At 43.6% G+C, this 14254-nt stretch overlaps 1 protein-coding gene across 1 annotated transcript; it reads left to right on the top strand.

The window, feature by feature from the left end:
• The first annotated feature begins 6798 nt into the window (after nucleotides 1–6798).
• On the top strand, nucleotides 6799–9225 carry LOC115370497 (uncharacterized). Its single transcript, XM_030067525.1, has 3 exons — nucleotides 6799–6827; nucleotides 6977–7155; nucleotides 7809–9225. The coding sequence occupies exons 1-3, from the start codon at nucleotides 6799–6801 to the stop codon at nucleotides 8348–8350; spliced, it is 750 nt and encodes a 249-aa protein (XP_029923385.1). The 3' UTR covers nucleotides 8351–9225.
• Nucleotides 9226–14254: the final 5029 nt, after the last annotated feature.

Consider the following 14254-nt stretch of genomic DNA (forward strand, 5'->3'; position numbering starts at 1 on the left):
ACACACACACACACACACACACACACACACACACACACACGTCAACAAAATGCATTTTGTGCTCTGAATTTAAAAAAATAATAATAATAATATGCATTGCACATCATATTTTTATTCCTGTGTATCTTGGTATACTTCTTAAGTACTATTTGTATTCATTTTCCTGCAATCTTATTTAACTTTTTAATATTGAAAAAGTCACATTAATTACTATGGAAACACAACAAAACTGCCTTTAAGTATAGTTTGGTTAGTTTCCTCTGTAACACTTACAAACAAACTGAATGTAAACCAATAATTACAATTCAAGCCAATGATGATGATTATATTATTATTACATTATTAGTAGCAGTAGAAGTGGTGGTAGTAGGCTATCGTTATTATTATCATGCCGATTATGATTATTATTTTCATTACATATCATCATTATTATTATTTCTATTAGAATCATTGCCATTATCAGCAATATTATTATTTCTATTAGTATCATTGTCATTACCATCAGTATTATTATTTCTATTAGTATCATTGCCATTATCATTATTTTTATTTCTATTAGTATCATTGTCATTATCATTATTATTGGCAGTAGTAGCATGCACATGAATTCCGGGATGCAGACAGGCTGTGTGTAGCCCTCCCTCACCATAGCCAGCTCAAGCTCCGTCAGGTTGCTCCTCTCTCTCCTCACTCGGTCGTTGCACACGAAGTCGGCGGGCGCGCTCTGGGCCACGGGCACGTGGGAGGAGAGCAGTCCGACCAGCAGCAGCAGCAGCAGCAGCTCGGCTCCTAGACGGGCACACGACGGAGGTGAGCGGTGGACCGGCGTCAAGCTCCTGCCTGCCTGCTGTGCCATGCTCAGCTCTGCCCCGTCCCGCCCCACTGGCAGGGGGCTGCTTTAATCCTTTTTTTTTTTTTTTTTTTTTTTTTTTTTTTCATTCATCCGTCACCTGCTGCTGAGAACTGGAAGTGTTGTTTTACCGCCAAGGTTCCACCCACATTTTCACCCACCAGCTTCGCCCTGCCAGGTCGACTTTAATGATTTCCCATGGAAAATTAAACAGTACATCTAGGGGGCTGTGATTGCCCTGGGAAGCTGCGGTGTCAGTGTGTGCCGCTGTAGGGAAAATAACAAGCACTCTCCGGTGACTTGTCACGGCCTGGTAGAATAGATGCGCATCGTGTTATTAGGTTTTAGGATAATACGGCTCTCCGTGTAAACGCCTGCGTAATTTCTGCAGTATTTACACCCCTTGGAGCTACGGTACACTCATTATTTCAAACGTGTAGGTGTGACACAGTATGAATCAAGATATCAACTTACTGCTATAATCCATAACCAGTTCCTGTACGCATGGCGTCTGTTTCCGAGACCGTCCTCCCTGGGAAACTAGAGGTGGATCATTTTGGGTCCCGTGGTTTCGCCAGTCTCCGTGCGTATCTCGGGCCGATGCCGTGTCACTGCTGGGGAACAGCGGGTCAGTGCAATCCGGTGGACTTCGGGTTCATCTGCCCCCTCTTCTCACATAACTTAAGTAATTAGTAGTGTAATTACCTGAGGTGGCAAGGGTTTGACCGCGAGAGAGCAGCGGTGCCAGTCCTGGGCAGGTAGTGGGAACCTTTTGAGAAAGCATAAAAATGGCGGTAGCCTATAGAACTTCGTATTTGATTTAGCCCCTGGTTAATATTTGACTTTGGATCCTCTGTGCGCAAATAAAAGACGGGAAGCTCCGCGGGGTCCAGCATATTTGCAACAGAGGGTATTAATCCAGTAACAGCGGCACAATCACATGAATCACATATCACTATCACATAATATAGTAGTCACCTTCACCTTTTTGAGATGCTACAGTACATTTTTAGTAGTTCATCATCTATTTAGGCTATTGTAATTTCTTGGTGGTTGTCATATTCGTTTATTTGCTTGAAAGGACTATAATTATTAGGGCCTGACCATCTCCATCTTGTATTTGCTTTTTTTTTTTTTTCAATTAATCCTCACTAAAAATGACTTCCAATGAATGCAAATAATCCAATGCAAATAAATCCACTGATATTTTTGGGCAAATTTGATTGAGGTCTAAATCTTAGACCTCTGCTGGAAATGTTAATCAAAAAAAAAAAAAAAATGCTTTACAGCCCTGGTTTCATTTGTTCATGTATTTATTTTTTTGGCCTGTTTGCATGAAAAGCTGCTTCATCGGTGCCAGGACATGCCAGGACAATCGTATGTCCTTCTGGCATGAAATAGATGGGGTGATTGACGCTTGACAACCAGGCAGAAAGCAGTTCAGCCAGACTGTCTGTGGTGCAGAGCTGGTACACAGGCAGTGAGACAGTTCAGCAGTCAGTCAGGTTAGTACTGGTAGAGGTAGGCCTTGTGCTGTCATTTGTTGGGCTTCATGGTGTTTGATCTGGTAGTTTTCATGGCGAATCCTGTTACCTCTGCCACCCCACTCCTGTGGTTGTGTGTGTGTGTCCGCGGCTGATCTCACAAAATTCCGAGCTTATCAACCTACATTTTTTTGCGCACACTTGTACCTTAACCACAAAGAACCTCTTGTGGTTGCTGTGAATCAAAACCTTTGCTCAACATTTGTTTTGGGTACTTCCTCTCTCTCTCTCTCTCAATTCACTGTCCACTTCACTCGACCGCCTCTCTCTCTTTCTCTCTGTCTACAGCAGTCCTTTACTGCAATTCACTCTCTACCTCGCTGTACCACACAGCTCTCTTGCTATCCCTCTCTAGTCATATCGTTTGGTTGATCCACCGCTTTCTACCTAATTCACTGTCTAGTTCGCTTTTTTTCCCCTTTGGTTTATTTTTTTATCCTATTGCAGTTGTGTCAGGCCCAATCATGGGTGCAAAAATCCAGGACACAAATTGTGTTGACAAGCAAGCCAAACACAAGAGACACATCGCTGTAAAAAATGTCAGACTAGCAGTTCAGACAGGCCACATAGCCTTACATCTCGGGACTTGCTTGCCTAATCTTTGCAGGCCTTTAGTGTGTTTGTGTGTGTGTGAGAGAGAGACTCAATAGTAATTTTGAAGTTTCTATTTTAATTCATACTCTTTTTGAAACCAGTCAAAAGCCTAATGTCTATGGCTTTGGCACATGTGGGCTGTAAAAATTCTGCTGCATATCATCAAACTCAAGCTTTGTTTATTTAAAAACTGGAGTGGATAAACATATATTTTAAAAAAAAAAAAGGTAGTTGGGAGAAGGTCCACCTCAATTTTTTTTTGAAAATGGGTGAACTATACCTTTAAAGTTCTTGGGCACCACACTTAATGGGAGGCATAGAGCTGCTTTAAACTCATAAGATATAAATGAATAAATGAATGGCTGCATGAAATTCACTGAATGCAATGTATTCAGTTACTTGTGTTTCCTCTTGGACAACTTTCCAGGTTCCAAAATGTTTGCTTTACATCTTGACTAGTATTAGCAATAGACCTAGAACTAGGCATAGTAATACTAGCAGTACACTAGCAATAGTAATACTCACTTTGAAAAAGAAACAAGAAAAAACTTGTCGCTCAAAGTAGGGGTGGATACAGCTGTTAGACAAAAACGCTCTTATAAAGGGGTTATACACATTTAGTGATCCCTGACATGAGAATCATCTAAGCTATACCTCCCTCAGTACTGGGGCAAAACAGGGCACTTCAAAAAAGCTTTTAAATGTATTTGAGGAAAAAATAATTTTGTCTGTAGTTGTTTATTCAAGTAAATTATCTCTAAACTCTTTATGAACATAGTTATGGGTCACGCTTATACTCAGTAATGTAGAGGTAAATCAAAAGGGGGGGAAACAAGATCTCCAATCATCATCATGACAGAAACAACCACCAATTAGCAAAAGACAACAAACAAAAAAAAAACAAAAAAATTGCTCTATTATCAGAAAAACACATTCATTTCCATTTCCTTGACCCTGCCCTTATGTAACTCACACTGGCATGATGCAATTTTCACATTCCATAACTACTTGCCTTTGTTATCAGTTTCCTCATCAATTACAAGGAACTGAGGGGGGATGAGGTTATGCTTACTGCAGATATTCAACTATGCCATCCAAAAATGTTGAAGAGAAAATTTTCCAGACCGCTCTATGTGAGGCAAGGAACACGTGGCCTTTTTCTGCAGAATTTCAAAGTAAATAAAGCCTAGGTGAAAAACAAGTCTTGCTTGTGGTTTTGTATTTGGTGCCAAGGTTTCCCTGGTATTCTTACAGGACATACCTAGGACGTGCAAATTCCTTCTCATTCATTGCTTCTTATTCTTGCCTTGTCCAGCACCCTGTATCCCCCCAAAGCTTTCCCCATGCTGACCTCACATGCCCCCTGCATTGTAGACTGGGGAAGAGCACAATGAGCCCTCGCCCTTTCGCCAGCAGGGAATTACAAAGAGCTGTGACAAATATCTTTGTAATTCACATCATGTAGTAGTGAAAGGGGGAGCCACTCATTGATAATCCACTGCAAGGGAGGCACAGCTGAACATGGATGTGTGCATGTGTATGTGTATGTGTATGTGTGTGAGTGTGTGTGTGTGTGTGTGTGTGTGTGTGTGCGTGCACCTGTTCGTTTGAGTACCTGTGTCCCGGAGTGTTTGGCTCGTGCTCATTGAATTAATGAGTTCTTTGCTAACATTTGGATGTGTGTGGGTGTGGGTGTGTGGGTGGGTTTGCAGTGCATTTGCTTTCTCTGGAGTGTCTTTATGGGAAGACCTATTGCCATGGCAACACCAAGCAACGAGTACCTAATAAATGGCTGTGCTCTTCTCTCTCTCTCGCTCGCTCGCTCGCTCGCTCGCTCTTTTATCTTCTCTCAGGCCGCTCCACCTAACACTCAGCTGGGAGACAGAGGAAGGGACAACAGAAGCACACAAGAAAGCACACAACAGGAGCATTTCTTCATATCTAATCCACTGGATGCTTCATATCCAACCATCTGCTGTGATTTTGATCTGCCAGAGAAGAGGAGCTTTGTCATTTTTTTTAACCAAAGTGGGATATCTCTACCCACTCAGCAACATCTTTGTGATTTTCTACCAAAGGGATATACTGACAATAAGAGCTCACTGCTGTGTCTCTTTGGCAGGAGGTTGGATGAAAGATGAAAGACTGAGGCCTTGATTTTTTTTTAATGATAATAACCACAGGAGGCTTTTACCTGTCTGGCACCTGTTACACACAGTCAGGCATTAGCTGAGCTCTTGGCTTGGAACAAATGGAGTTTGGAATTACATTTTCCATACTGGAGGGCCATTTTCTTACTCTCAAAGCCATACTGGACAGGAGATGCCCTGGAAGGCACATGGACAGAGGGATTTCTTTTGTTGACATGGTGACGAAAGAAAGGAAATGAGAAAGGCAAAGAAGCAATGGCATTCAAGGATGTTTAACTTAATTTATTTTTACTGCCAATAATGTCAATGAAAAGCTTTTGCCCCCAAAGAAGGCGGAACGAGTGGAAACCACTTCTGGATGCAGTGGCAGGTGAGCAAAAGCCTGAAAAGGAGGAAGACAAGGAACAGGAGATCTGTCATTTGAGACAGTCATCTCACTGTCCATCTTGTAATCGCGAGTATGACATCGCCCTGATCCTACCGTGCTCTCACACCCTGTGCGGACGCTGTGTAGAGGCTGGAGAAGCCACAAAGTCGGGCCACTCTCAAAGCCGAGGCGCCTCCTTACCTGTCTGCGTTGTGCTGTGCCCACGCTGTCGCCATCTTGTAGAGCTGCCATGCCTGGAATGGTCGTCTGCCAGCACCTGTCTCCCACGTGACCCCACATTGAGCCCTTCATCAGGAACCGATGAGAAATACAGCAAAGATGGAGTGTCTGAAGATCCCCTCCAACATTTGCAGGTGAGAGACCACTTTCTGAGGCAAGGAAAATAATCACTGATTTGGAATTGGATAGCGTGTTGGTCAAAAAAGGTGTTATACTCTGACTTCATGTCAAGGGCTATCATGATGCAAGCAATCACCAATCCAATCAAAAATCAATTCATGAAGACATTAAAGTTTATTTTGAACCCCAAATCACAAGTGTACAAGAAGGAAAACAGGACAAACAAAAACTCACCAAAAAAAGAGATAAATAACAGGGAAAAGGAGAAGAAATCTTGTGCACAAAGAAAGGCGCCCCTTCATGGCCAGCCAGGTGGGCAAATTGTCAAATTAAATAAGCCAATGAGAACATTCATGTCTATGTAACTAAATAGACCTTATCCTCATATAAATTCTAGATATTACTTATGTTAGTGTAAAAGAGTGAGTCAACTTTGTTCTGCAAAAAAAAAAAAAAAAAAAAAAAAATGTGGGTAAACTTTTTAGTTTAGGTGGGTATGGCCCATATCCCTGGTCTTGGATATAAAACTCAGATTCTCCATTTTTAATGCCGTCCCCAACACTGTCTCTGTTTTTAGAGCAACATGTACTGCAGGGATGCTGGGGAAGTGACAGCGCAGGGCTATTTATATGGTGAGTGTGCAGATATGTTGACACATCTTCTCTGAGTAAGAGTATGCCTCTCGCTGGCTTAGTGTACACTGTCAACCTGAGAACTAAACCTGTGAAGCTAATGTGTATGGTTTCCTTATTTGACCCAGGCTCCACTGCAGCCAGTGCCCCAGTAGCACCAGTGGATGGCGCTATAGACCTGCGAGAGGAGGAGATGGAGCGGTCAGTCCTAGGTCTGAATCATACCTCACACTTATATAATGCACAAACAAAACACCTTAAATTTAAGGATTTAGAGGACAACAGTGAAATATTGCAGAGAATGTTTTTTCTTGTGATATACCTATCATTGTCTTGCACAAATGAAAATTTGTTCTCCTTACTTCCTCTTCATTTTTCTCCTCATCACGGCCCATATTAGGACTGTCTTTTGTTCTGGACCCTTCCAGTGTCCCTCCATCCCTCCATCTCTCCAACTCCTTCCTCACTGTAACCTGCAGAGGTGAGAGTCCTTCTGGCTCCCTGTCTGATCACCATGGCAACAAGGTCAGGAGTTCAGTGACGACCTCTGACCCCCCGGTTACACTCACCCTCCCTAAGGTGTGTGCTGATGTTGTCATCACATGGGGACAGTATTACTGGGAGGTGGACGTCTGCAACAGCTCCGTCTACTGGGTTGGTAAGAAAACACACCAGAGGATTTTGTTGTTGCTGTTGGTTCCAAGCCAATCTATCTGAGCTTGTGCAAGAGCATACCCACGCTCACACACAAGAACATGCACACAGGCATACAGTGTAAACACACACCTACACACTGCGTCAAGCACCAAAATATGTGCTTGCAACTCGTAGCGCCACCAAGTGGTTCACCCACTGAGGGATCATTTATTGAAACCCTTTTAGATGTTTTGATGTTTGGATTTAGTATTAGTAGTAGTTTTAGTATTTGTTACCTTGTTTGGTAAATTTTAAATAAAATAAAATAAAATAAAATAAGTGAAATAAAACTTCAGTCATCCACTGGTAAGCATCTGTGATGAATGCAGTTTTAACTGTTATTCTCTTCCCAATAATATCAGGCCTGGAGTGGCTCTGAAAATTTGAAAATGATTTTTTTTTTTTTTTTCACATGGAAACTCTGTGCCACATTAAATTATTATATTCGGGGATGTGACATCAACAGTTTGGTATTAAAATGAAATTTAAGTGTATTGATTTCTGCCTGGCCACATCCTTAATCACATTAAAAAGCGTGGAAAGCATTTGAAAAAGAGGCCACTAATCCATAAGTGTCCACAGTGTAAATGGAAGTGACAATTTCCCGTGTCTCAGGTGTGACCTCACTGGACGGTTCTGTCGGCTGGTGGCTGCAGAGGCGTGGCTTGTCTTTCTGTGCAGTGTACGATGGCAGCCAGGAGCCACTCTGCACCGTCCCACCCCAGATCAAAACCATTGGAGTGTTCCTCAACATAGGAGGGGGGGCCCTGAGCTTCCACAACCCTGTGAACCAGGAGCACCTTGCCACGCTGCCCACCCACTTCAGCCCCATCGGGGTGCTCCCAGCTCTGGGTCTGGGCCAAGGAAGGCTGAAGCTTCGCAGCGGCCTTCCTCCTCCTCCCCATGTCTTCCTCAGCAGGAACTCATCTTATAGGGGGCCAAGCGAGGCCGGCCGGGGCCGGTGGCACAGGGACATCCCCTTCCAGTCAGTGAGGACAGTCATCCAGAAGTTCGAGGAGCTGTCTGTGTCGGATTCAGACTCAGGACTGGTGTCCAGTTTTGGATCGTCCTGCTCCACCCTGGCCTCCCTTCCAGACCCAGCTCCAGGACCATTGTTTCAATCTGGGCAAGCGGGCCAGGAAGCTGAGGTTGAATGAAAAGCACCTCTTAAACTCAGGATTCTTTCTCTGGAACAGGAGCAACCACGGACAAACACACCCGCAACTCCTCAGAGCAGTTTGGTTTTTGGATGTGCATTTGAAAGGCTAATTTTTCATCTTGAGGGACTTTTGGCTGCCTCTCCCCACTCTCTGCATGACCCCTGGACCTGTAATTGACTCTCTCCCCAGGACACAGAGCTTTCTCTCAGCCAAGCAACCCCCACAGGTTTGGGGCTGGGCCAGCCAGAGCACTCCGTAATGTGAAGTGTGAGGAGGGGGTGTGCTTTTACCAGTGGGGCTCCTTGATTTGCCTCTGGTGTGACGGTTGTCAGACAGTAGGGGTCCCACACTGGTGGTGTGCGCGTTTCTGTGTGTGTTTGTGTGTGTGTCTCTGTGTGTATGCGTACTTTTGCTCGGTCACTCATGCATTTCAGTGCGTGTGACCAAGAGGGAACAGTGTATAAGCGGCAGGGGGTGAGATGACGAGGTGTGATTACAGTGACACCAGTAGTGTTGACACAGAGCAGCGAGGACAGGTGGTAACATACGTTTACCCCGCAGCCTGCCTTCGATAGGACAGTAGGCTGCCCTTTTCTGACCCTTTGAAAACCACAGGACTCCAAAGACTTCAAAAGCGCCGACAGGGAGTGAGAGAACAGAGAGAGAGAAAGGGAAAACAGCATGCATGAATTAAAGGCAGCAGGTGATGATCTGGTGAAAAAAAATGAGCTGGGACAAGGATTCTCCGCAGCTTCCTTGCCAAGAACCCCCAAATAGATACACAGGATCTGAGAATTTGTTTTAGGTATTATGTAGGACTCAGGAGTGACTCGTTCAACCCACTACATCAAGAGACAGTCCTCTGACAAATGTGTGTCATTGTTATACAGTGTCTGTGTTGACTTCTGGTAAATGAAATGATGAAAAAGCACTGATAAAGGGGGATAAAACCTTCCTCACTTCATCATGTGTGCATGTGCCATTTTACTGATCAGATGTTGAATAAAACTGGTAGGTTTGCATTGTTAACAATTCAGTTTTATGTGTGTTGTCCTCCATTTGAAAGTGTTAAGCTTGCCTTGAATCTATTCTTCATAGGATTGGATTTTCAGGCCGAAGCACTCTTGTTCTTGCATGTCCAAGCGCAGATTCAGTTTGTGCCGTTTTGGCAGATGAAAGCGAAATTAAACTTTTGCTCAGTTTTGCTGCCATCCCTGAGGCTCCCAAGCCCCATTTGCAGAACCGCTGGTGCCGAGGACTATTTATGCTTGGCATGGCTGATGTCCATTCTCCTGTATCACGCTGGACCATCATGAGCCCTACAATTCATTTGAGGTAATGAATTGTAGGGCTCCCCTCTGTCCAGTCCTAGCCTTCCCTATCTCTGTTTCCCCACTGGCTGTGTGTTTGCGTTCTTTGGAAGGGACAATGTCAAATTATTTGGTCAGACCACCCAAACTGTAAATCTCATTGTAAAAGGAAAAAGGCCTCCCAATTAAAACAAGCATCAGTCAAGCAGCACAACTGGGGCCTTTGGCGTTTTTGGAGCAAGGAGTAGAGATGGAAGGACCAGTAGTAGTGGAGCCGGGCCAACTTTCCACTGGTTGCTGCAATACTGAAGCATCACTCATTTCATGCATGCACGAAATCAGTTTAAGCGGTGCGGATAAGGCTTAATAATAACCTGTGAGTCAGAAGGCGATCGTTAGACTGTCGCCTCTCAGACCACTCACCGGGATGACTGCGTGTTGATGTTTAATGGTCGAGGTATTTACCGCCTGAATAAAAAAAAAAATGCGAGTGAGCCTTGACCACTTTGGCTCGGCTCTCTCAAGATCTATCCGTTTCACTAAAACCCGCCGAGAATAAAGTGTGTGGAAGCAATTTCACTCTTGTAAACAAAATGAGACCGGGGTGATGCAGATTTCAAAGAACCAATGGGAGGGAGGGGGGCGACTTTGCGAGGAAGGAAAGAGGATGGATAAACCTTGAAATGCGCGCTGCCATGTGTGCGTATTTGGCTGCGTGCATTCCGGCCACCTGAGTGATAACAATGATAGCATGGGGACTCAGATTATAGATTATGAGTTAGCCTATGACAAGGTACATCAGCCATAGTGAATATTGTCTCTCTCTCTCTCTCTCTTTTTTTTTTTTTTTTTTTTTTAACAGCGTAGACAAACACTAAGCAAACATTGCCACTGATGTTTGGAGGTAAAATCTGGTCTTATCAGGGAACATCTGGGACGGATATTGAACAAGTAATAATACATTCTTGACAGTCTTTATTAGTTATTGCTTTACTCTGCTCATAAAAAGGATTTACGCAGGTTTGGTGAGTTTTATAGGAAATTATAGGTTTGGGGCTTTCCGCGTTCAGTGTATTGACTCCCACGAGAAACCACAGGTGTATGCACGCCTAGGCCCTTTCCAAGGTGTCAAATAAACGATCGCACTACACATCCCCAAAACAGCTATTTCCAGTGTATTTGGAAATGACTTGTGCGCGCTAATTGCCTTCAGTAATTAGTGTCACACACTTTGCATTACGGACCCCCTCGGAAATAGCGATGGCGAGAAGAGAAAAGAAAAGGAAAGCCCACTTGTCCGCTTTTCTTCCTCAGGTTTCGGCGGTGTCTGCAAATTGATTCCGTTTGTATGAATAAACATCACCTCTGCAAGACTTGCATTTGCATACTGAGTGGGAAGGCCCATTCGTCCTTCCCGTTGCCAGCAGCAGCACAAAATTAGCTTTACAACAGAGCGGGCCGCCTTTTATTACCATCATTATCTAACAGTGGCAGTCACCATGCTCTTATTGTTTTTCTTTCTTTCTTTCTTTCTTTTAGTTGTCATTTAGAACCAATTTCTGCAGCTTTACGGCTTGCTCCGAGACACAGCCTGCTGTCAACGGATTATGATGCTTTATATGAAGTGTATTCCTTGTGTACTATGGACAACTAGGGCAACATTTCATGAAGATCTTTTAAATAGGACGCAAATTTGTCCCTTTTAATTTTTTTTTAAAATTATTATTATTTTTACATTTGTTTTCGTGTTTGTACCCCCAAATGACAGTATAATATTTATTTTTCCCTGCGTGTAATTATTTTCACTGTAAACCTCATTCCGTTTAGATGTCTGGCCGTGATAGAATGACTTGAAACGGGCGCACGAGTCAGAAAACCAACAGGAAATCCATAATTGCGAATAGAGTTTGTATCATGGCTTATCCAAACCTGAGTCAGAAATAACTGAGTCTTTAGGAGGCATTTCCAGTAAATACATAGGGGAGATGAAAGGGAGGTGAGGCAAGGTACACAATAGGACCAAAAAAGGCTCTGTGCGGCAGGAGAAAGTGGTTCTTGAAATTTGTTTGAAAACCTTTTTGGAAATACTGTTTATCAGCGACAGCAGGTTGTTTCAGCAGAAGTACACTGAGCCCTTTCTCTCTCTCTCTCTCTCTCTCTCTCTCTCTCTCTCTCTCTCTCTCTCTCTCTCTGTCTCTCTCTCTCTTTTTTTTTTTTTTTTAACAAATCAGTGGGTAAGCCTGCTTGAGTCATTGCTCACCCTTATCATTGAATAAATGTAAAGGCAAATCTGGCGCTACCCACTATGTTCATGATCGTTAACGCAGCAGCCTGTGATGGGGAACAGGTGGTGGGGGGAGGAGGAGGGAGGGGAGGGGGGTCGTAGGGACACATCTGCCAGGCTCTCTCTCTCTCTTTCTCCCTCTTTCTCGCTCTCTCTCTGTCTCTCTGGCTGAATATTCACACCTCCCAGCCCGAGCAGCAAACAGGATGCGGTCCCCAGTGTGTGCTAGTCAGACAGACAGACTGTAGGGGAGGGGAGGGGGGGGGGTCTACACTTAAATAACTTGCATTTATGCATGCAGCAGGGTGTCTGAAAAACAAGACCAAATACACAGCGCGATGAGGTTTGTGTGTATCCATCCAAATGCACTATTATGCCTTTATGGATGCTTGAAAGCCATAACCTCTACCCCCGTCCTGTGGCTGTGGCTCGCATTTCAGTAATGTCCCTTTGATGATGTCACTTGTTTATATAGGCTGGTGCTTCATACAGGGACGCACCATCCAATAATAACAATAAAATGAAAATGCTGACCTGTGGCGCGATATTATGAAAGTAACATCGTGTCTGCTTCTAATTAAGTCCTGATCGGAACTGCAAGTTTACTCAGGCTCATAAAACGCGGTTCACGGTTAATCGATTTTGTTGGGCTGTAATGTTTCGTGGCATATTGGAAATGACTTCAGACTGCACTCTCGCTCTTGCTTTTTAGTCTAACCTCTCTCTCTCCCTCTCTCTCTCCTTCTTCCCTACTTGCCTGGCTCACCCCTCTTTTGACTTGAAGCAGAAAAAACACACACAAGATTTACTAGAGTGGACTGTAAATCCAGTTGGGACTTATTGTAGTTTAACAGAAAAAATCAACTGTGATTCATCAGAATAATAACATTAAAGATGATATATGCGTTTTTACTAATCTCTATTAAAGCATATTACCCAGTGGTTCTCAAAGTGGGCCCCTGAGGAGGTTCCAGCCCCCCCGGCAAAATGAGGAATAGTATAAATATAGGTCCAATTCACTGTAAATGACCCTACTAGCAGTTGTGAGCGCAGGGTTAGCTCACTACGATAAGCTTCCCATAAACATCCCTACTCAACAACACCATATGGGTTTCTGGGGCAAAATTAAATATGCGTCCGTGATCTACTGTGTCTGGAGCCTGTTCATATAGTGTCGATGAATCCTCCAGTCCCGGCTCTGTTGGTGTTTGCTTGGAAAAAAAAAAAAAAACCCTCTAAGCCAAGCATCATTAAAACACATCTGAAAATTTAATGTTGCCTTAACACTTCAGCATTTTTGAATCACTCTTGAATAAGGCATAGCCTACATACAATCCACTAAGTAAACTTTTTAATATATTTATTTATTTTTTATTAAGAATGAAATTTTAGCACCGGCTGATATATACAATGTTCTTCCACTAAAATACAGCGTCGGTGACGGTATAGCAAGCAGGATGGAAACCAACCTTAAAGTTGAAATTGTATTAAAATAAGTGCCGATTGGTGGGTTATGTGCATGCCGAATTGATGATTGGTGACTAATAAAGACAGAAAGGTCGTGAGTCATATTTTATGGGGCATGGGTCTATGGCAATAAGCGAAGCCAAATTAAACTGGCAGATTACTGAATGCATTTTGGCGTTAATTGTTCCCTTTGGCTCCTATCGAAATGCGTAAAAGTCACTCGCAGCCGCCAATACACAAAAATATTGCCCTCATTATCCCAGTGGGCCCCTAAGTTCACCAGGTTTTGTTAGCTCCAATAGACAATTTGCCATCCAGTCTGCCTAATGAATCACCGTGAGCAGCGCAGAATAAAAGCGTCGCTTATCACCCAATGATGAAGTGCAAACAGGCCATCATGGACTCGGGACAGAGAGAGAGAGAGAAGGGGGGGTGGGGGGCTCCGGTGTGAATCCACACACCCGGATGGAAGTGGCCCCCAGAGGCCACATAATGTGACACATGCATAAAAATAACACCTTGCTCTAGCACCTTGGCCTGTTATTTTGACACAAAACCATCACATTTGATACGTTTTAAGTGCCAGAATTCACTTTGGAGTTGAGGCCTGCACATTTCCAAGAGTCTGTGGGGTGATGATTAAGTGCAGCTACCCATTGGACAGAATAGCCTGTTCTGAGGTTTAAATGAAAAATAAATAAATAAATAAAATTAAGTAGAGCGATGTGTGTGTGTTGCAGTTGTAGCCCAGCTCAGTGGTTCCCACAGTTAGGTCTGACCACTTTTAAGGAACCTCGACTCCAGAGGTTCCTCAACAAAATGTCCAATACATTAATTAAT

The sequence above is a fragment of the Myripristis murdjan genome, chromosome 13, assembly GCF_902150065.1.
Source record: "Myripristis murdjan chromosome 13, fMyrMur1.1, whole genome shotgun sequence".
Lineage (NCBI taxonomy): Eukaryota > Metazoa > Chordata > Actinopteri > Holocentriformes > Holocentridae > Myripristis > Myripristis murdjan.

What these genes read in the sequence shown, in the direction of transcription:
- LOC115370497 (XM_030067525.1), top strand. Translation starts at nt 6,799, where the DNA reads ATGTTTTTTCTTGTGATATACCTATCATT. An exon ending in CTTGTGATATACCTATCATT is followed by an intron (nt 6,828 to 6,976) that starts GTCTTGCACAAA and finishes TGTAACCTGCAG; the next exon opens with AGGTGAGAGTCCTTCTGGCT. An exon ending in CAGCTCCGTCTACTGGGTTG is followed by an intron (nt 7,156 to 7,808) that starts GTAAGAAAACAC and finishes CCCGTGTCTCAG; the next exon opens with GTGTGACCTCACTGGACGGT.